General features: G+C 46.0%; 1 protein-coding gene across 1 annotated transcript in view; it reads right to left on the reverse strand.

Moving 5' to 3' along the window:
• YME1L1 (YME1 like 1 ATPase) overlaps positions 1–21,820 on the reverse strand; it is a 225,473-nt gene that overhangs the window by 111,592 nt on the left and 92,061 nt on the right. Inside the window, 1 exon segment of the mRNA XM_029588647.1 lies at positions 8,581–8,733. Coding sequence (XP_029444507.1) covers positions 8,581–8,733 — 153 coding nt within the window.

Here is a 21,820-nt window from a genome sequence, read left to right on the forward strand (position 1 = left end):
CAGGGTAATGTGGGGTAGCCTATCATGCTGTTGACGTGACAACCTATGTAAATGATATGGGCGCATAACATAAGATTTTATATTTGCCTAATGATAGGGGAGGGTTGGGCGTTCCTTGTTTGCTATGGAATATGGCTTCGCAGCTGCAAGCAGTATTTGGTTGGCATAAGGGAGGGGTGGGGAAAAGATGTGTTGCACTGGAAACTTCTTTATTACAGGGCGTATCCCCAGATACTTTAGTGTGGTTGCCAGATAAAGCTCGCATAGTGCCAAGCTTCATTTCCCTGCCCACAGCTCTCACCCTAAAGGTGTGGGACAGATGGAAGGGTTGTTTGGTAGGGGAGAGGAAATATTTCTACAGGTCACCTATTTTCCTCAATTCAGACTTCCCCCCAGGGAATTCTAGGTTACTTGTAAAAAGATGGGAGGAGAAGGGCTGATATGGGTTGGAGCACGTGGCATGGTGGGAAGATGAGGGAGTTTTCGTAAACAGTGCATAATTTTGGATTGGCACACTCCGATTACTAACTTTGTCTACAGATATGTCATTCTGTTTCCCAAAAGAAAGTGAAGGTGGCTCTAAGTCAGGGAAAATCTCTTTCTGAAGGCTTTTGTGATAAAGCACAGGTGTTAATGAAGGGAATTTCTAGAATCTACAATCTTCTAAACAGGGTTTTGTAATTTACCCCTTTATACATAGTGGGCTGGGAAAAGGATCTACATTGCACATTAGGTATAAAAAAGTGGGCACTATGTTTTACTCTTACTAAACGGAGTTCAATTTCAGCACTGATAGTTGAATAAGGCTATAAAATGCTTTATTGCTGGTATCTTACTCCAGCTAAGTTGCATGTCTTATATCCCAGTGTGGGAGATTTATGTTGGAGAAGGTGCGAATTGTCTGGTTCTTTTTTGCATATATGGTGGGACTGCCCTAAGATTATTCTCTTTTGGGACTCTACTGTTCAATTGATGTTTATCTTTGTGGGACAAAGAGTTCAAAGATCCACTGTTCTTTCTTTTAAATTTTCCATACACAGAACCTGTTACTTCTGTAGTGTTTTTGTCTCAACACATATCAGCTGCAAGGAGGGGAAATCGCCAATCTCTGAATAACCCTTTGTAAGGGCAGAGGGCCCTTCATTCTCAAAAAATAAGCAAAGGTGTACTATTTCAGTAAATTAACCACTGTTAAGTGTAAACAAGTGGGTAAATTTGAGAAAATGTGGAAACGTTATCTTCAATGGCAAGCAAAGAAGTAGGTTTATGGGGAGCTGAATGCCATTAATAGTACCTCATGGGTGTTGAGATGTAGAAGTGGCGGGGGGGGGGGGGGAGATGGGGTATTAAAGGATTAAATATGGGTGTAGTATTCATCTAATATGTAACATTCATATACAGCTATGGGTTATTTCACTCTGTTAATAATTGGGTGGAACAGCCTGTTTTGGTTGGTCTGGTTCTATTATAGCTTTATGGCATACTGCGCGAAGTATGTTTTCTGATTTTATGATACAAACTCTTTGGTGAATATGTGAATGATTGTATTCTGATGCATACTGCTGTATTCTTTTGTTGTTAAACCATAATAAAACAAATTTTAAAAAAATGCAGAGTAACTTTTCCGGCAGCCAAGACTGAACTAGCACATCCACTCCAAGTGAATGAACATCCCTTTTCCGATTGTAAAATCATTCCATTTTCACATTCTTGTGACTAGCCATCAGATCCAGAAAAGGACACCACCACTGATCTAAGTTGAAACAAAAAAATTTGGGAACCAATTCCCATTCTCGCGGATCCAACTCACGACAACAGATAATCCACCCGGTCAACAGCTCCTGCAACTGTTGCTCCACCCACGGAAGGACATACATTTCCAGAGAGACTTGCTGACTTAGAGTCCTCCCTTGATGATTTATATAGGTCACTGCTGTTGCATTGTCAGACAAATTCACAGCTTTTCCTTTCAACCAGTCCACGAACTGTAGGAAGGCTAGCCAAATTGCTTGGGCTTCTAGTCGGTTGATATACCAAGTCAACTCTTTGGGAGCCCACTGCCCCGTGCCACCAATTCCTGACAGTGAGACCCCCAGCCCTAGAGAATCGCATCCGTTGTGACCACCAACCAGCTGGGAGTATCCAACTTCATTTCTCTTTTGAGATGCTCGCTTCGTAACAAGAGTAACTTCTGCCTCACCTCCAGTGGCAAGGTGAACGGCACATTGTACTCGAGGGTCCACTACAGATGACACAAGAGCCCGCACCCAAAGTACAACCTCTATCGTAGTGGCCATTGAACCCAGTGCCTGCAGGTATGACCATACTGACAAAGACTGCTGGGTTCAGACCTGATCCCAGATCTTCTGGATGCAAGGCTCCATAAGAAATACTTTGCACTGAGCCATATTGAAGCAAATGCCCAGATGCTCCAGAACCCGAGATGGCAGCAGGCGGCTCTTGGCCAAATTAGCTACCCTTCCCAGTTGCTGCAGCAACCAAACCACCCTGCTCGACACCACCCGGATTTCCTATGATGACTTGGCTCAGATCAGCCAGTCATCCAAATACAAATGAACAAGAATTCCCTCCTTGAGGAGCACCACGGGCATGACCACCATCACCTTGGAAAAGATTCTGGGTACCGTGGCCAAGCCGAAGGAAATGCTTGAAACCGGTAATGCCAACCTAATACCGCAAGATACAAATAACGCTGATGCTGTTTGCTATTGGAATATGCAGGTAAGCCTGTGAGAGGACTAGAGGAGTTGAGAAACTCTTCTGCACCACCAAGATTACAAGCAGATTGTGATAAATTGCAGGAAGACCTTGTGAGACTGGAAAATTGGGTATCCAAATGGCAGCTGAAATTTAATGTGGATAAGTGCAAGGTGATGCATATAGGGAAAAATAACCCATGCTATAATTATACAATGTTGGGTTCCATATTAGGTGCTACAACCCAAGAAAGAGATCTAGGTGTCATAGTGGATAACACATTGAAATCGTCGGTGCAGTGTGCTGCGGCAGTCAAAAAAGCAAACAGAATGTTGGGAATTATTAGAAAAGGAATGATGAATAAAACGGAAAGTCATAATGCCTCTGTATCGCTCCATGGTGAGACCGCATCTTGAATACTGTGTACAATTCTGGTCGCCGCATCTCAAAAAAGATATAATTGCGATGGAGAAGGTACAGAGAAGGGCTACCAAAATGATAAGGGGAATGGAACAACTCCCCTATGAGGAAAGACTAAGAGGTTAGGACTTTTCAGCTTGGAGAAGAGACGACTGAGGGGGGATATGATAGAGGTGTTTAAAATCATGAGAGGTCTAGAACGGGTAGATGTGAATCGGTTATTTACTCTTTCGGATAGTAGAAAGACTGGGGGCACTCCATGAAGTTAGCATGGGGCACATTTAAAACTAATCAGAGAAAGTTCTTTTTTACTCAACGCACAATTAAACTGAAATTTGTTGCCAGAGAATGTGGATACTGCAGTTAGTATAGCTGTGTTTAAAAAAGGATTGGATAAGTTCTTGGAGGAGAAGTCCATTACCTGCTATTAAGTTCACTTAGAGAATAGCCACTGCCATTAGCAATGGTTACATGGAATAGACTTAGTTTTTGGGTACTTGCCAGGTTCTTATGGCCTGGATTGGCCACTGTTGGAAACAGGATGCTGGGCTTGATGGACCCTTGGTCTGACCCAGTATGGCATTTTCTTATGTTCTTATCTTAACATTTCTATTCAAAACTGGGTCACCTGAAGGGCAAAGAGTACTTTTTGGGGGACCACAATAAGTAGAATAACGTGCACTGGACCACTGTCCGCTTTTCTACAGAGCTGCAAGGGGAAACCATGAAAGTGTCAGAGGACGGATATGATTTGGAGTTCTGCAAGGCTGAAGCTCCAAAGCTTATCCGTCGTGCACCACCTCCAAGACCCACCGGTTGAAAGTGATGCAAGTCCATCTCCAATAAAATTGAGATAGGCGCCCACCTATCTCCAGAACCAGAGGATGAACCCCCAAAACTTCATTTGGAGGATAGAGGAGCTTCTTCACTCGAAAGGACTGAGATCTCCGAATACCCAAACTTCTAGCATTGTGAACATGCAGAGAACTCCAAAAAATCGCCCCCTCGCCAGAAAAAAAAAAAAAAAAAAAAAAAGTTGACTGCCTATCCTCTGGTAACTGAGGAAATTTAGACTCTCCCTTTTGGATCTGCCATTTTCTCTAATTCCTTTCTTTGACTGGCATACTGAGCATGCCCAGCATGCCCTATACTGTGTGTTCACGCAGGGTCCCTCTTCAGTCTCATAACAGAATTATGATAAAAAATAAAATAAACAGGAGAAACCCAACTCTGCGGGGTGGCGGGCGGCTTTCATGAGGACTAACATCCTGCTGTCCTCGAAGAACATCTGTTACAGGTAAACAACTCTGCTTTCTCCTAGGACAAGCAGAATGCTAGTCCTCACACATGGGTGAATTCCTAGCTATAGGCTGCTCCCCAACAGACACCAACCAGGTGCCAATAGGCACAACAACAACCACCGTGCTATTGGTAACAAGAGGGGGAGACAGCCTGAACCCCAACAATGGGCCCTAGGCAAGGAGAGTTGTGTTCCTCACCTCAAAAAGATTCCTGAGGACAGACTGGTTGAAACTCTCATGTCGGCTATCCTTATCCAGACAGTAATGGGATGTGAATGCGTAGAGAGAACTCCGTGCCACAGCCTTGCAGAACTCGTCCCCGGAAACTGCTTACAAGAGGGCCATCATTGTCATGGCTCTGACAGAATGAACCTTAACATGAACACCAAAATGCAGTCCTGCCTGGGCATAAAAGAAGGCAAAACAATCTGCAGGCCAATTGGACAGTGTTTGGCAATGGCAACTCCCAACCTATTCCTATCAAAAGAAATGAAAAGTTGGGTGGATTGTCTATGGGCTTCTGTCCACTCTAGATTTATTTATTTATAGACTTTTCTTTGCCGACATTCGTAAGGCACATCATGCCGGCTTACATTGAACTGAAAGGAGGAGATACAATAAACACAAACCATATCATATTCAAAGCACAACAAGGCAAAAAGGGGAACTATGTACAAGTCAGGTAATAGCATGCTAAGTAAACAAAAAGGGCAAAAAGGGCAGAAAAGAAACTTTGTACATATTTTGTACATACAGATAGAAGGCTAAGCTCTCTTGCAGTCCAATCTATGCAGTGCTTGTTCGCTTTGGTGTGAATGGGACCTGCGAATGAATGGCCTCCCGGGAACGGACACCAGCAGGATTGGTAATGTACTGATAAGCAAATTGGGCTGTTCCAGCAGCAGTTATAGAACAGAAAGTGCAGGCACAGACAGTCTGTGCCACAGGCGCAATGCCCTGCAGCGCTCATTCCACCACCAGCTGGACTCTCCATGCCATCTCCTCCTCGAAAGTTGCTAATACCAACATTGATTGGGAGGCAGGAGGGGTGGCCAGATCTTCCTTGGATCCCCAAGGTGGATTAGCAACTTGCACCAGGACCGGTGGAGACCATCATGGACCCCAGGCTTTGCTGGAGGATTGTTCTCCTCACCTCAGGATCGCTTCGGGGGCATCACTGCATGAGCCTGTACCTCCCAGAGCCCAGCACCGAACATCGAAGGTGACCAGTGCTCTTGCTTCCTTGGCTTCCCTGGGTGCTCGGCCCAGTCTTTCCCTGGTGCTGAGGTCAATGAAGATGAACCAGACGTCCTCGACCTCTAGGAGAATTGGAGACTCATGGCCACCACTTCAAAGGCCTGCTTCAGAATGCCTTAATCCTTAGATCTTGAGCAACTTTCAAAGCTGCACCTCTTCCACTAGAATAGTGGTCTGCTTCATCACTGCACAGACCAGGGCGTCCAATTTGGGAAACCAAGCTGCTCCCTAGCCTTAGAATCTATAGGATACAATCCCACTAAAGAGCAACCCCCTTTAAAATTAAGCTTCAAGTGCACTCCATTCCAAATCTATCAACTCCTGGATGGCCTTGTGCAGAGGAAAAAAAACCAGGACACCTTTCGCAAGCTAACCATCATAGGTTTCTTCTTGGGATCTCTAGCTGCTGCTGGCAAAGTCTCCTCACAACCATTGGCCTTCAAGGTCTGCAAAATCAAACCAGACATCTTTTCCCTGTGAAAGAGCTTAAGCATTATTTTAAGTGGCTCAGCATCTGGGGGAATCTCCCCCTCTTCCAAGAACACCTCGTCTGGATTCCCCTCCTCCTCTTAGAGGATCCTGATTCTCTACAGGAGTCTCCTGTAGGATCCCAGTTTCACCTTCTCCCTCACTGCATCCCTTTCTCTGCTTCACCTGACAAGGACCCTTTTGAACACTTCTGATATCCTAAGATGAAGACCTCTAGTGATGGCGATCCTGAGCTTCCAACAGGGACCCTTCCTGCCCCTGGCAAAGTCTGAAGGACCTTAAAATGGCAGAAAGATCCATTCCCAGGGCAGGTAAGAATCTCTGAGTTCACCCCTGAGGGAATCGGCAGGAGAGGCGGAGGCTCCTCACCCTCCCTGGGAGAAGCAGCCGCCAAACTCTACTCCCACAAAATGGGAGCCCCTGAAATCCCTACAGGATCAAATTATCCTGAAGAAACATCTCCCTGAGCCTCTACACATTTTTGGCAAATGCTGAAGGATCTCCTGGGACTAATGGCCCTTATATGGCAGGCAGAGCCGATGCATAACTTCTTCCTGCGCTGCTCCCAAACGCCATCTCTTTCTCTCTGCAAATGGCTCCCACCACGTGCTTCTGCAGCAACACAATGTGAAATCACCCAAAATGGCTCTTGCTGTGTGTTTCCTGCACTGCCAAGATCACACCAGGCCGGCTCGAAAAATAGCACTGCAGTTCTTCTTTATAGCGCACCCTGATGTGGCTGCAATCGCAGCTGCCGCTTTCCTTCCTAGCCAGCCCCACAAGCACGTGCTGGCACCCAGCTCCCAACGTATATGCTTCCCCCCCCCCCCCACACACACACACACACACTCTAAGTCATTCGGCCAGCCATGCTGGAAAGCAAATGACCTGCAGCAGCAGGAGAAGCAGGGGGCACAGAGCAGAAGGAAGAGAGGAAGGCAAAGTATGTAGCAGCGCTGAGCCTAAGACCTCCTTACCCTACATGAACTCTTCCCCTATCAGGAGGGGTCTAGGGCACCAGCCTTCAACTCACTCCTGCCCTATTCTCCAGACACTTAACTGAGGCAGGGAGCTAAGGCTATCACCACAGGTGGTCAGAATTTCCTGTTCAATCCTGGCAGGCTGAAGTCCACAAGCACAGATCCATGTCACCATCTGCTGGAGATGGAGAAATACTGGCTGACTGGTGTCTGTACTGAGCTATATGAGGGTGACATCAGTGAGGAGCAGCTCTCAGTCTCCATCTGCTGGTTGGAGTATACAACCCACTGGTGTGGACTGGCTTGCCCAGATGAAGAGGAAATTATATTTCTCAATCAGAACCAGACAGCATATTTTGCTAGATAAACTTAGAGGGTACTTGTTTGTCATATCACCTGCATGTTACAATGTCACAGCTAGGGGTATTAATGTTGGGCAGGGCAGGGCACCTGAGCCACTGCGGTGGGGGGGGGGGGGGGGGGGGGGGGGGAGAGTGAGCTATTAAGCTTGGCAGCAGAGACTATCACTGGACTATGTCCTGTTGGGGATAGCTACGAGGTTGCCACTAGGCACAGCAGAGTCTGGAAGTCGGGCCCCCTTGCTTGGAAACGTGGTGAGGTGCCAGATGCATCATTGCTGTCTTGCTTGTATGTGTTGGATGGCAGTTGGGGGCAATGCGGCAGTTACTGCCCATGAACTCAGCAGCTCAGGTTCAGCAGGTAGTGTTCTATGTTTATTTAATAAAGCTGCAGCCTTTAAACCCATACTAATATGCATATCTGTGTTTGATGTCGAGGGGACAAGGGTCAGCTAGAGTTGGGGGGGAGAAATGTCCCGGCTGCCAATGTAAATTTTTTTTTTTTAAATAGCACTGTTACGCTACGGCAGCAAAGCAACTATGTTATTGAAAAAAAATAAGTATTGAAGATAATAGTGAAGTAAACATTTTTACAGAGAGATAGGGTACACATCTGTGCAGATGATCGCAAGAAAAAAAATAAACTGAGGGGGCTCACAAGGCAAGGCCTGAGCAGGAACTCCTGCACATGCTCAGCAGAGGAAAAGCTCTATGAGCTTATAGAGAAGGGTCCATTCGGTGCCACTGGATGTCACTCACATGTCATGGCTAATTCGGCTCTGCTTGTTGCCAGACAAAGATCTCTGCTTTGCTGTTTGTACTATTTCTCAACATTGCTAACATGCTAGTCCTATTAAATCTGTAAATGGAAGCAAAATGAAAGTCCCAATATTTAAAGATACTGGTGTCAAACATGCATACTGTATAAACTAAAATAATCCTTGTAAATAAAATATATAACCTGATTATACTACAGATAATACTACATTTACTGCTACTGTTTACTTCAACTCTCAATGCTGAAAAAGCTAATACACTAACAAATTGATGACATACTGAAAAGATTTCGGATCCGACTGGCTCCCACACCAACAAACATCTCATCAAACTCAGAGCCCGAGGCATAATAGAAAGGAACATCAGCCTCTCCAGCTACAGCACGGGCAAGAAGGGTTTTTCCAGTCCCAGGAGGTCCAACTAAGAGAATACCTGAAAGAAATTGGGAACATAGCATAAATATAATTCATGTATTTAACAGACCTATACTTCAACTGTCCCTATGCAAAATGTTTATAAACAGGGAAAGGCAACCTCCAGCCCCTGTTGATGTCAATTCACTCAGGCTTTCAGGATATCGGTAATACACAAGACAGTTGCGTGCATACTGCTTCAACTGTATGCTAACTTATTTTGCACATATTCATTAGAGATATCCTGAAAACTCAAGCAGACTGGTGTACTCACAGATTGCAGGTTGACTCCCCTTGCTTATAGCCATGCCGAATTTGGAAGATTTTTTTTTTTTTTAATTCATCTATGCCAGTCAATCATCCTCCTGCTGGCTGGACAGACTAATGTAATTTTTCTAAGAAAGAGAGTATAGATTGCTTCCTTCTTAGGGATCCCTTCATAATGCTATTACTTTCAATTTTTGTTGGTCAACAAGTATATAGAAACACAATCCTCTGGTGGTTCCCATATTGTGGCGGAGGGTTATCTGAAGAGTGACAAAGATCATGAAGCAAGTCTGCCTGACAGAGGGATCTGCACTATGCAGGAGAGGGATGGTCCAAGACCCAAATTCTGCCCACAGATGCTTTAGCCTTGGGTCCCCTGCTATTGCAGGATAGGGTGGGAATGCTAATTGAGGGTCTGAGTCTGAAGTATATTTATCTATCATCTATATTCTGCTAATCCACACAGATCTCAGCAGAGCACAATACAGACACACACACACATACAGTTGTCACAGAGCAGGGAATATGCTGGTGGCGGTTTTTCTTCTAATGGGAAAGACCATTTGGAGACAGGAAAGAGCATGTATCTAGTACCAAAGTATGATGTAACAGCCAACACATGACTTTTGTTCAGTTTTGCTAAAGAAATCAGAGGCAAAAAAGAAAGGCTAAAAATCATACCTGCCCATTTTGTGGGAATGAGTATATCCCACTAATGCCCTATCACTATGCCTGATCTAAGAAAGGGCAGAGTCAGTGAGTGAGAAGAAACCCTGGATGCAAGAGGGCAGAAGGGGAGGGGAACAGGAGTAAACCTGAAGTGTCAAAGTAAAATTTTAAAAAGGTTAGTCTCAGGAAGAGACCCTCTTTTAGAATCTCTTTCAAAGTTTATAGATTACTTTCTGACACCCATTGTCTCTATGTTATCTTCATATGTAGGACTCACAGGACATGATTATTCAGTCCAAACAACTTCAGGTTGGCACTGCGAGTTTATGATGGTAACTCTAGATGGGGAAGCACTGTACTCAAATACTGCAATGAGCCATAAAAATAGCATTCCAATATTTAGAATAACCTTGTCCCCAAACAGGAATCTCAGTTTTGACACATTTAATGGAGAGTTTTGACACTTTTTTAATATATATAGGATACTTTGAAAAAAACGGCTGCTGCAGAAATTTATAGTACGGAAGTGTTTCATTGATAATGTGTGTTTCTTCTTTGGAAGGGGTCTAGGACACAAGTGGCTCTGTTTCTTCAACGTGAAAAATCATTTGTATAGGAGTATCAGCAAGCCGGAAGTCAGAAAAATCACCGTGATAGCAGTAAAAACAAAACCACGCTGTCAGCGGACGTTTAGAATTTCCTGCATCAGGGGGACTTATCTGATCAGCTTGAAATTATTCTCTCCCTTGTAGTGTTGCTCTATCCGGGTCCCATGACTTCCAAAAATGTCAGGAATGGTTGATTTTTCTGCATACTTAACTGCATATATTGCATTGTTGATTAGATTTGATTAATTGTACATTACAAATCCTTAAATTGATTTGTATATTTTGTTAGTTGGACACATTCCAGAGCATATATGTATTAGATTGAGAGGTCTGAGCTACCATCTTTTGATGTGGTCTTACACTGGCTCCCGGCTTGCTGACACCCTTATACGAATGATTTTTCACATGTAAAGAACTGCTCAGCACTATTATAATTTATTCACTGATTCTTTCTTGTTTTTTATTTTGATACAGAGGACAGTTGATTGTAGGATTTTTGTTTCTAAGTCTCAGTTTCTTCAATGCCTAAATTTGTTAGATTTACATTTTAAAAAACTCAACAGCAAAATGTTTGGAGCATCAGATTGCTTTATTGGATCTCCATATTGACAAGATACAGGGTGTTTCTTATTTCATTATATCAGAGGCCTCAGACACTAACAGTTTACTTTATTTTGATAGTACCCATCCACAGGCTCTAGAACAGAGCTTACATACGAGCCAATTCTTCAGATTACATCAAATCTATTCCTCTCCGATTGAATTTCAGAGATAAACGAATCATGACAGCTCTTTTTTTTTTGTCTGTGTTATACCTCAGCATGTATTAGTAAGGCTTACCTATGAGCAAAGTATAGCTATCGAGAATGGCTCTTCTCCAAAAAAACAGGACATAGGCTACTTGAGGATCACATGTATGTTACTTTTTTCAGCTAAGGTTGGGGGGAAGTATAATCATCTTTCCTTAGACACTGGCAAGTGTTACAGATACATGGAGTGTTCAAGGATTTGCCTTGCATATCTTACACTAGAGGCATTAAGTTATGAGATACTGTATACTGATTCATCATGACAAGAAACTATTTGGTAGCCTTACACGAGATACATGCATCAAAATTGAGCCATGCCACAAGTGTATCTTTAATGTTTGTACCATGTTCAAATTGAACGATTCATTTAAAATATACCACTTGCCAAACAAATGTTGTGTATGCCGTACACTGACCCTGTTGTAAGTATTATGTAAGAAAAACCACATGATCTGTAAAAGCGAGAATGACAGAACATTCTAGTATAAATGCACCTCGTGTCACTGTCCCTTTAATCTCACATTGTGAAGAACATGGTCATGCATTTGACGATCACGTTTGTGTGTAATGGTCAGATTCATACTAACTGGGAGGGGGGTGATGCCACAGAGGCTCTGCTGCATTTGGAATAATGTTAGATTTATAAAAGTTGCATACTTTAATACTAGACTGGCTCAAATCTGAATTGGAAATACAGGCTTTGTTATGAATATTCTTTGTCTCTAAATTTCAAGTGATTTTATTGATTTCATTACATTTAGATACATCAGAACATTTAAACTTGCTATACAAAGGACATGAGTCCCTCCCAAGGCTCCCATTTTGAAAATATAGTGAAATGGGGAGAGAAGTCCGGTTGATACACGACTTACAAATAAGTGGTTTCACAACTTATTATCCCTGATGAAGTTTCACCACGAAGTATTGGCTGTCGGGTTTTATGATTATTTTGACCATGCAAACTTTCTTTGGATGATTATAAATGGACATTGAAAAATCTGGGTTACTAAGCTTGAGAATCCTTCTGGGAATTTTGCGTGCACAAAAAATTAAAAAATATTTAGGGATACAAGATGAATGAAAGAGATGATCAAGTGATCTGTTGTTTTTAGGGGTATACTGACTGGCATGCTGACACCCTGCAAATACCTTTTTTATTTAAGTGTTTGAATGTCTGAGATAAACACATTGGTATGACTGTTCCCTGTATTTTTGGATTTGTCATTCAATGGTACAAGAGATTAGTGGTCTTTTTGTTAAGTTTGGCCTTATTTCATAATATTTGTAAATTACAAAGTCTTGCTGTAGTAAGATATGAGGAGGGGTTTGGTGTTAGAGCAAGTATGAGTTCTGGTATGCTCATCTACCAGGAGAACAAAGGAAGGAAACAAAAACTGACTTAAGAACAATATTCTGCAATCATGTATCTCATGATTGCAATACAGCCATACTGAACTATAACCTATTGAGAAAGGATAAAGATTAGAAAAAAGGGGGAGGTGTAGCTCTGTGTTAAAAAAAAAAATCCAAACATTTGAAATACAGGGTATGTTGGGAAAGAAGGAAACGGTATGGGCTGTCTTAAAAAGAGACCAAGGTACATCCATCTATACTGATATGGTCTACAGACCTCAGTATCAGAAGAATTGGAGAGAGATCTGGCTGACATCTAAAACGTGGGAAGGAAAAGCGAAATGTTACTTGGAGATTTTAATCTGCCAAATGTACATTGGAGTATTCCTTCTGCAGAATCTGCAAAAAGTAGAGAAACTGTGGATGCCTTTCAAGGGCTCTGCTCAGACAAATGGTGATGGAACCCATGAGGGGAGGAGTGATACTGGACCTGGTACTCACAAATGGAGACAGCATCTCTAATGACTGGGTAGATGACCACTTAAGCACTAGTGATCATCAGGCAGTATGGTTCGATATAACAACCAAGATCGAGAGAAGCTGCACAAAGATCAAAGTCTTGGATTTCAAAGATACGGAGTTTGGTAAAATGAGAACATAACTTGAAAAGGAGTAAAAACATTGGAAGAAGATGGAAGTAGTCACCCTACAAATCTCATGGAGATACTGACATTCAGCCCAGGATGTCACTTGCGACAAAGTCGCTCGAGTTCTCGACCCTGAGGCACAGACCATCCCACATAGATGCATGCCAAAGTTTGATCTCCTTCAACCACCGCTCTATGGTCTGTTTTGAAGCTCTCTTTTTTTTTTTTTTTTTTTTTAAAACACCACTCAAGAGAATGAAGAGATGATTGGACACTCTAAAGCTATTAGTGACCTCCAGATATCGTAACAGTGCTAGCTTCACATCCAGACACCTCAACTCCTTGTCCAAAGCAACTGCCCTATCCAAATTTGGAAAGGCTGGTAACTCCACTGACTGATTCAAGTGAAAGGATGAAACAACCTTTAGAAGAAAAGAAGACACCATACTCAATGAGACCCAGAATCTGAAATCCTTACATGAAAGGGCTTGTAGCTCTGAAATCCGCCTAGCCGAACAAATTGCCACCAGAAAAATGACCTTTAAGGTAAGATCCTTCAAAGCTGCTCTGAGCAGTGGCTCAAACGGTGCTCCATACAACACTGAGAACCAAGTGTAGGCACCACAGGGGACACTTTCTGCACTGGATGCAGCAAATGTTTGACACCTTGCAGAAGCCGCACCACATCCAGATGCGCAGCCAGAGGCACCCTGTGCATCTTGCCTCTAAGGTACCCCAAGGAAGCCACCTGGATCCTTGAGGTGAAAGCCAAACCTTTCACCAAACCTTGCTGCAAAAAGACAAAATGTGGGCCACAGAAGCTCGAATAGTATCCACGCTATGCACCTTGCACCAAACCCTCGAACACCTTCCACACCCATGATAAAGAGGTGGACTTCTTTCTTGCTTGTAACAGAGTGGTAACAACATCCTTAAGATAACCTTTTCTCTCAGGAACCTCCTCTCAAAAGCCAAGCCGCGAGAGAGAAGCGATCCACCAGATGCAAAAATATGGACCTTGGTGCACCAAGTTGGGGCGATGAGCCAGACGTAGCGAGACGTAGCGAGATTGGCTAAATCCGCAAACCACGGCTGAGGTCATTCCGGCACCACCAGAACTACTTGTCCCAGATGACCCTCTACTCTTCACAAGACCTTTCCTTTCCAGCGGCCACGGTGGGAATACATGCTCTCTTCTTCAGGTGAAGAACCTCCAAGCCTTGGCATTCTTCCATGTTGCCAGGAGAGTCATGTAAGGGACTCCCCACCTGCAACGAATTAGGAGCATGACTTCCTCTGACAATTCCCACTCCCCGGGATCCAGCTGCTGGCAACTGAGGAAAACCACCTGCACACTGTCCAATCCCACTACGTGGGAAGCAGCTAGCATCTCCAGATGGCGCTCTGCCCAGTGGACTAACTCTTGAGCCTCCTGCACCACTGCCCGACTCTGGATACTGCCTGCCCATTGATGTAAGCCACTGTTGTCACATTGTCCAACAGAATTCACTGACCTGCCCTGAGCAAGAGGCAGGAAGGCACAATGTTAGATGCACCACTCGTCTCTAGACGGTTGATGGGCCATGACATCTCCTCCAGAGACCAGTGCCCCTGCGCCATATGAACCTGACACCCAGCCCCCCCCCCCCCCCACCAGAGAGGCTGGCATTGGTTATGACCACTATCCAACTCAGAGCCTCCAATGCCATCCTGCAGCCAAGTTGTCCCGACAGAGCAATCAATCCAGACTCAATCTGGCACTTTCCATAAGAGGCATCAGTAGATGAAATTGCTCAGATACTGGGTTCCAACTGGACAGCAAGGCTGACTGAAGTGGACTCATATGAGCGAATGCCCAAGGGACCAATTTCAAAGTGGAAGCCATAGACCCAAGAACCTGAAGATAATCCTAGACCCTGGGAACTGCCCTGTTTAGCAAACTGCCAAGCTGTCCCTGGATCTTGACAATCTGCTCCTCAGTAAGAAAAACTCTCCCGAGCCCGGTGGCGAAGTGCACTCCCAGAAATTCCAGGACTTGAGACTGTATTAGCTGGCTCTTGTGCAAATTCACAACACAGCCCAGAGACTGAATGCGCTCCATCCAAAGAGCTGCTGCCATTATGACCATCACCTTTGTAAAGGTCCTCGGTGCTGTTGCCAACCCAAAAGGCAGGGTACAAAACTGAAAATGATCTCAGAGGATCATGAACCTGAGAAACCTTTGATGGTCCGGACCAAAATGGAATGTGGAAATATGCCTCTATTAAATCTAGAGAAGCCAAAAACTCTCCTTTGCGTACTGCAGCAATCACCAACCTCAATGTTTCCATCCGAAAACAAGAACTTTGAGCGCTAGATTCATTTTCTTTAAATCCAGAATCGGACAAAAAGTGCCATCCTTCTTTGGGACCACAAAATAAATGGAACACCTTCCAGTCCCCTGCTCCTCGACTGGTACTGGGACAATGGCCCCTAACAAACTTAGACAACTGACAGTTTCTCGAACTACACATCTTTTCTGCTTATGAATAAATCCTTTTAAAGGACAAGCAAATTCTAAAGCATAACCATATTCTATCACACTGAGGACTCACTGATTTGACCTGATGTTGGCCCACTCCTTGAGAAAAGATGTTAACCGACCTCTTATTCTTGCATTGGAGGAGCGGGTCGGCCTCACTTCTTTGGGAGAACTTGTAACCGAAGGCTCCATGACCGGTATCATTTCTGATTGGTCTTCGGCCTCGAAAGGACTGCTTCCAAGACTGTTGCCTCCCATCACCTTGTCTCTGACCTCCTCCCGAATGATGAGACTGCTGGGGATGTTGGTTCAACTGGAAACGAGCCCATGCTGAAGAGAAACCTCTGCTGATCTTCAGCTTGTCCTCTGGCAGCTTGTACCCTTTAGTCTTTCCAAGAAGACTCACAAGCTCCTCCAAATCCTCACCAAAAAGCAGCTTCCCAGCTGAGAGACTTAGACCAAACATCCGCAGACCAGTTCCTTAACCACAGAAGCCTTCTAGCTGAGACCTCAGACATCATAGAATGAGAGGAAGTGCATACGAGATCATACAAAAGCATCTGCACCATAAGCTACCACGGCATCCAGTCTCTCGGCTTGATTCGCGTCCTCCGGGGATAAAGCAGAGTTGCTTAGCTGTAACAGGTGTTCTCACAGGACAGCAGGATGTTAGTCCTCACACATAGGTGACATATTACGGAATACTTTTGTCAAAGTTTCTAGAACTTTGACTGGCACCTACTGAGCATGCCCAGCATGGCACTAACCCTGCATCCAGCAGGGGGTCCCCCTTCAATCTCGTGTATAGCAAGAAGTGCGAAAAATAAAATAAATCGTGAACGAACCCAACTTCGCGGGGTGGCAGGCGGGTTTCGTGAGGACCAACATCCTGCTGACTTTGAGAACACCTGTTACAGGTAAGCAACTCTGCTTTCTCACAGGACAAGCAGGATGGTAGTCCTCACATGGGTGAATAGCGAGCCGAGGATGCCCGAGCAATACACCAAATGCACCCTAAGACGTGCAACAGGCACAATAACAGGGGTGGATTTGGGTAGGAGGGCATCCTAAAACCCTTAACGGGTCGCTGGAAGGATGTTGGGAAGTTAAACTGAAAATACGTTTCGAAGAACCGACTGGCCAAAGATGGTCATGCCAGCCTTATCTAAGCAATAATGGGCTGTGAAGGTATGGAGAGAGCTCTAGGTAGCAGCTTTGCAGATGTCAGTGAGCGGCACCGAACGGAGGTGTGCCACTGAGGTTGCCATGGTCCTGATAGTGTGTGCTTTGACATGGTCTTGTAGCGGAATGCCTGCTTGCTGGTAGCAAAAAGAGATGCAGTCCACCAACCAGGAGGACAGGGTCTGTTTTCCCACTGGATTACCCAATTTGATGCTATCGAAAGGGACAAATAATTGGGTAGACTTCCTGTGGGCAGACGTGCGCTCTAGATAGAAGGCTAGGGCACGCTTGCAGTCCAAGGAATGTAGAGCCTGTTCTCCCGGGTTTGAATGGGGCCTGGGAAAGAAAGTAGGTAAGATGATGGATTAAGATGAAATTCCGATATTACCTTTGGTAAAAGTTTAGGGTGGGTGCGGAGCACTACCCTGTCATGTAGAATTTTAGTGTAAGGCGGGTAGTGACTAAAGCCTGCAACTCACTAACTCTGCGAGCAGAAGTTACAGCAAGAAGAAAAATTACTTTCCAGGTGAGATAGCGGAGATCGCAGGAGTGGAGAGGCTCAAACAGAGGTTTCATGAGCTGTCCCAAAACTATGTTATGGTCCCAAGAAGGGCCGGAGGGCGAAGTGGAGGTTTCAGGTGGAGTAAGCCTCTCATGAAGCGTGTTACTAAGGGTTGTGTCGAAATAGAGACATCTCCCACACCGTTGTGGAAAGTGGCTACCGCACTGACATGCACCTTTATAGAGGAAGTTTTGAGGCCTGACTGACAGGTGCCAGTTAGTCCAGAAACTTCGTGGTGAAGCAAGTGAAGGGGTCTATGGACATGGATGTGCACCAGACTATAAACCGCTTCCATTTTGAACGATAAAACAGTCTCATGGTAGGCTTCAGTGAAACTACCAGGACTCGGGATACGGACTCCGAAAGGTTAAGGGGTCTGAACATCCAAGCTGTCAGGGACAGGGCCTGGAGGTTGGGGTGGCGCAGGCACCCGTCATTCTGAGTTATCAGAAGCGGGTCCTCCCCCAGAGGGATGTGCCGCCGTACTGATAGGTCCTGGAGTATTGGAAACCAGATCTGGCGTGGCCAATGAGGGGCTATCAGAATCATTAAGCCCTTGTCCCTCCGCAACTTCGCGAGAGTCTTTGATATGAGTGGAAGTGGAGGGTACACAGAGGAGACCGTTGGTCCACGAGAGGGCAAAAGCGTCCCTCGGTTGTGAGTGGCAGCTGCGAGTGAGTGAGCAGAAGTTCTGTATTTTGCGGTTGTGGATGGACGCAAAGAGGTCTATGTGTGGGAACCCCAATGTTGGAATACTATGTCTGCTACCGTGGGGTTGAGAGGCCATTCGTGCAGATGGAAGGTTCGACTCAACTTGTCCGCTAGAACATTGTCCACGCCCGCCAAGTAGGTCGCTCTGAGGTACATCGAGTGGGAAAGAGCCCATACCCATATCTGTGCAGCTTCCTGACAGGTCTCCAGAGGAATCCAAACATCAAATAAATTTCCTGAAACTTCGGGCTATCGGATATGCCCTTAGGGTTTTTCAGGATTGCCTCTCAAACAAGGCCCTCCTGATTCAGACTGACAATCAGTGGCGATGTGGTACATCAACAAGCAGGGGGGAACAGGCTCCTACCTTCTGTGTCAGGAAGCTGCACAGATATGGGTATGGGCTCTTTCCCACTCGATGTACCTCAGAGTGACCTACTTGGCGGGCGTGGACAATGTTCTAGCAGACAAATGGAGTGATCGAGATATGTGTGTATGCGTCTTGGAGATCCAGAGAGCAAAGCCAATCTTCTCTTTGTAGAAGAGGAAGTAGAGAGCCCAAGGTTACCATCCTGAACTTTTCCCTTTGAAGATACCTGTTTAAGGCATGCAAGTCCAAATTTGGACGAATGCCCCCCGACCTTTTTGGAATGAGGAAATACCGGGAATAGAACCCCTGCCCCTGTTGGGAGAGGAGCACCGGTTCTATCGCCCGGGATTTGAGGAAGGTTGAAATCTCTTCCTCTAGAAGAGGGGAGTGGTCGGATGATCCCCACATCAGCCAAGGTGGGGAGTCTGCCGCTACAGTCAGGAAGTTGAGGTGGTAACCTTGAGCCACTACAGCGAGTACCCATTGAGCTGTAGTGATCGTGTGCCACATGTTAGTGAAATGGCAAAACCGACCACTGACTGGTACGGATGGTAAGGAGGTTGGCAAATACCCTGCAGCAAGGAGTCAAAATCATGCAGCTTAGCCTGGTTGAGGGGCTGGCTGGGTCTTCTGAGGCCGGGATTGTCTGGACTGACCCTTCTGGTAAGGCTTGGAGGGATGACCCCGAGAAGCAGGAGGATATCTTCATGGCTTGAAGGACAGCTGCTTAGAGTCCCTTCTGAATGTCCTCTTGGAGGTGGATGAGGAATCGGGAGGCACCGAAGAAAGCTGGCGTAGCGTCTCGTGGTGGTCCTTAAGCTGCGCTACGGTTTCCTGGATTTTGTCCCTGAAGAGATTATCTCCAGCACAGGGCAAGTCAGCTAAACGGTCTTGTATCTCTGGTCCACCTTCGTGCACTAATCCCCGCTGAGGACACCCTAGAGGCAGTGTCAAAAATATCAGACAGCTCGGACCTCGTGCTTGCCAGCATCTAGACCGAAGAAAGCTGACGTAGCGTCTCGTGGTGGTCCTTAAGCTGTGCTACGGTTTCCTGGATTTTGTCCCTGAAGAGATTATCTCCAGCACAGGGCAAGTCAGCTAAACGGTCTTGTATCTCTGGTCCACCTTCGTGCACTAATCCCCGCTGCGGACACCCTAGAGGCAGTGTCAAAAATATCAGACAGCTCGGACCTCGTGCTTGCCAGCATCTAGACCCTTCTAAGCCAGGCTACTGAGTTGATCCTGAAGTGGTCTGGCAAAGACTCAAAGAAATCTTGGATCTTCTTAAAAAGGTCCCTGTTATACTGGGTCATGTATAACTGGTAAGAAGCAATGCGAGAAATAAGCATTGAGCCATGAAACACACGTTGGCCGAATACATCCAGGAATCTCTGTTCCTTTCCTGGAGGTATGGAAGATTGAGGCTTAGACAGACGTGCCTTTTTCTGGGCCGACTCCACAACCACAGAATGATGGGCCAATTGTGTTTTCTGAAATCCAGGGGCGGTTTGCACCAGATATATGTGGCACCTGTTTTGCGGTTCACCGGTGGTACAGAGCCTGGATGCTCCCAATTCCTTTTCAGCAGGTCCAGGACTTCTTCATGAACAGGTATGGACATGATCTCCTTGAGTGCATCTAACAAATTGGAGCACTTCCAGCATTTTATGCCTGGAGTCCCCTTCTGTCTGAAGCTGGAATGGTATGGTCTCAAACATTTCCTTTATAAAATTGATAAAGGACAGGTCCTCTGGAGGAGAATGTCTTCTCTCCTCAGGGGGAGATGGTTCTGAAGGCAAGTCATCAGTATCTTGAGAAGAATCATAAGGTTGGTCTCCGGAGGGAAGAAATGGTGCTATTCCCAAGGAATCAGATCTAGGCACCGACAGCAACCAGAGGAGGCAGCAACGGCACTGAAGGGCGATAGGGCATCGATGGAACCGGTAGCAGATGGGCGAGTCGGTGGCAGGACCCCAGACGGTCCGGGCATGGGTTCCAGTCTCAGTGTGACTTTGTCCTCCGATTACAAAGGAATCAGGGTGGAAGGCGTGGGACATACTGGTGTCCTCTGTTCCACCAGTGGAAGGGCACTGATCAACGCATCCAGTCTGCCCAGCAGCGGTGCAAGCACTGTGGGATTCAGGTCGGCGACCGGAGCTGGCATCTGTGCCAGCGCCAATGGAGGCTGGAAGCCCCGCAGCGCCTTTCCGATGGCCTCTTGGACCATCCGATCCAATTCCTCATGGAGGCCTGGGACATGCAACTCCAGCTCGGGAGTAGGAGTCAGCGCTGGTGTAGCCGGAGGGTCCACCGGTGAAAGTGGAGTCGCAACTCCCGGCACTAATGAAGGTGGGGAACGCCTTGGTGACCACGTCGCAGAGGAGGATGAGGCCTTCTCTGGACAAGATTTCTTAGTCTGTGGCTCAGTCGACACCGATGCCACAGGCTTGCCTGATCAGCGGACTGAGCCTTCCGGTGACTGTGTCGACGTTTTTCACGATGGTCTCCTCAGTCCTTCTCCGGAGCTGAAGAGGAAGAAGTCTACGCCTTCGAAGTAGTCTATGCCGGGTGGGCAGCACCGGTGTCCTGCTGCTGGTGAGAGGTTAATGGAGTCGGTGGCTTTGCCTGAAAAAGAAACTCCATCTTCTCTGAACGGGCCTTAAGGCCCATTTGGGCACATTTGGTGCAAGTTAGGATGTCATGGTCGGACCCCAAACACACAAACCCTATGCGGGTCTGTGATGGACATTGTCCGAGGACAGTCGGGGCACCGACGAAAACCCGACGCCATGGCTTCGACAAAAATTTAGCCGCGGTGCGGTCGATGGCCAATAGGCCCCGAAGGGAAACTAGACATGAATCAACCACAAACGAGGGTAAAGTCTTACCTTATGACCACGGAATCGATAGGGGGACACTGGATGGGGGTCGAATTTTTTGAAATTTTTGAAAAGTTCCATGAGGAAAATTCCTGTCAGAAATCTCTAGAGAGCTTCTTAACCCACATGGCTACTGCTGCGCGGAAAAAAGGAGACTGAAGGGGGACCCCTGCTGGAAGTTCTAGAAACTTTGACAAAAGTGCTCCGTGATTGGGCTCCATCCTGATGTCACCCATGTGTTAGGACTACCATCCTGCTTGTCCTGTGAGAATGATTTATCGGACTGCAGTTGCTGTACCCAGTGCAACCCAGCCCGGAGCACAAAACAGAAGCGTTAATACCCAATGCTGACACCTCAAAAGTCTTCTTGAGGTGCACCTTCAACTTCCTGTCCTGCATATCCTTAAGCGTTGCCAATCCCACCACTGGAATTGTCTTCATCACTGCCAAAACCAAAGCAACCACCTTCGGCATCCGCAAAAGATCCAAAGTGTCTTCCAGCAACTGATACAGCTTCTCCATGGCTCT

Source organism: Rhinatrema bivittatum, chromosome 2 (genome assembly GCF_901001135.1).
Source record: "Rhinatrema bivittatum chromosome 2, aRhiBiv1.1, whole genome shotgun sequence".
NCBI classification, from domain to species: Eukaryota; Metazoa; Chordata; class Amphibia; order Gymnophiona; family Rhinatrematidae; genus Rhinatrema; species Rhinatrema bivittatum.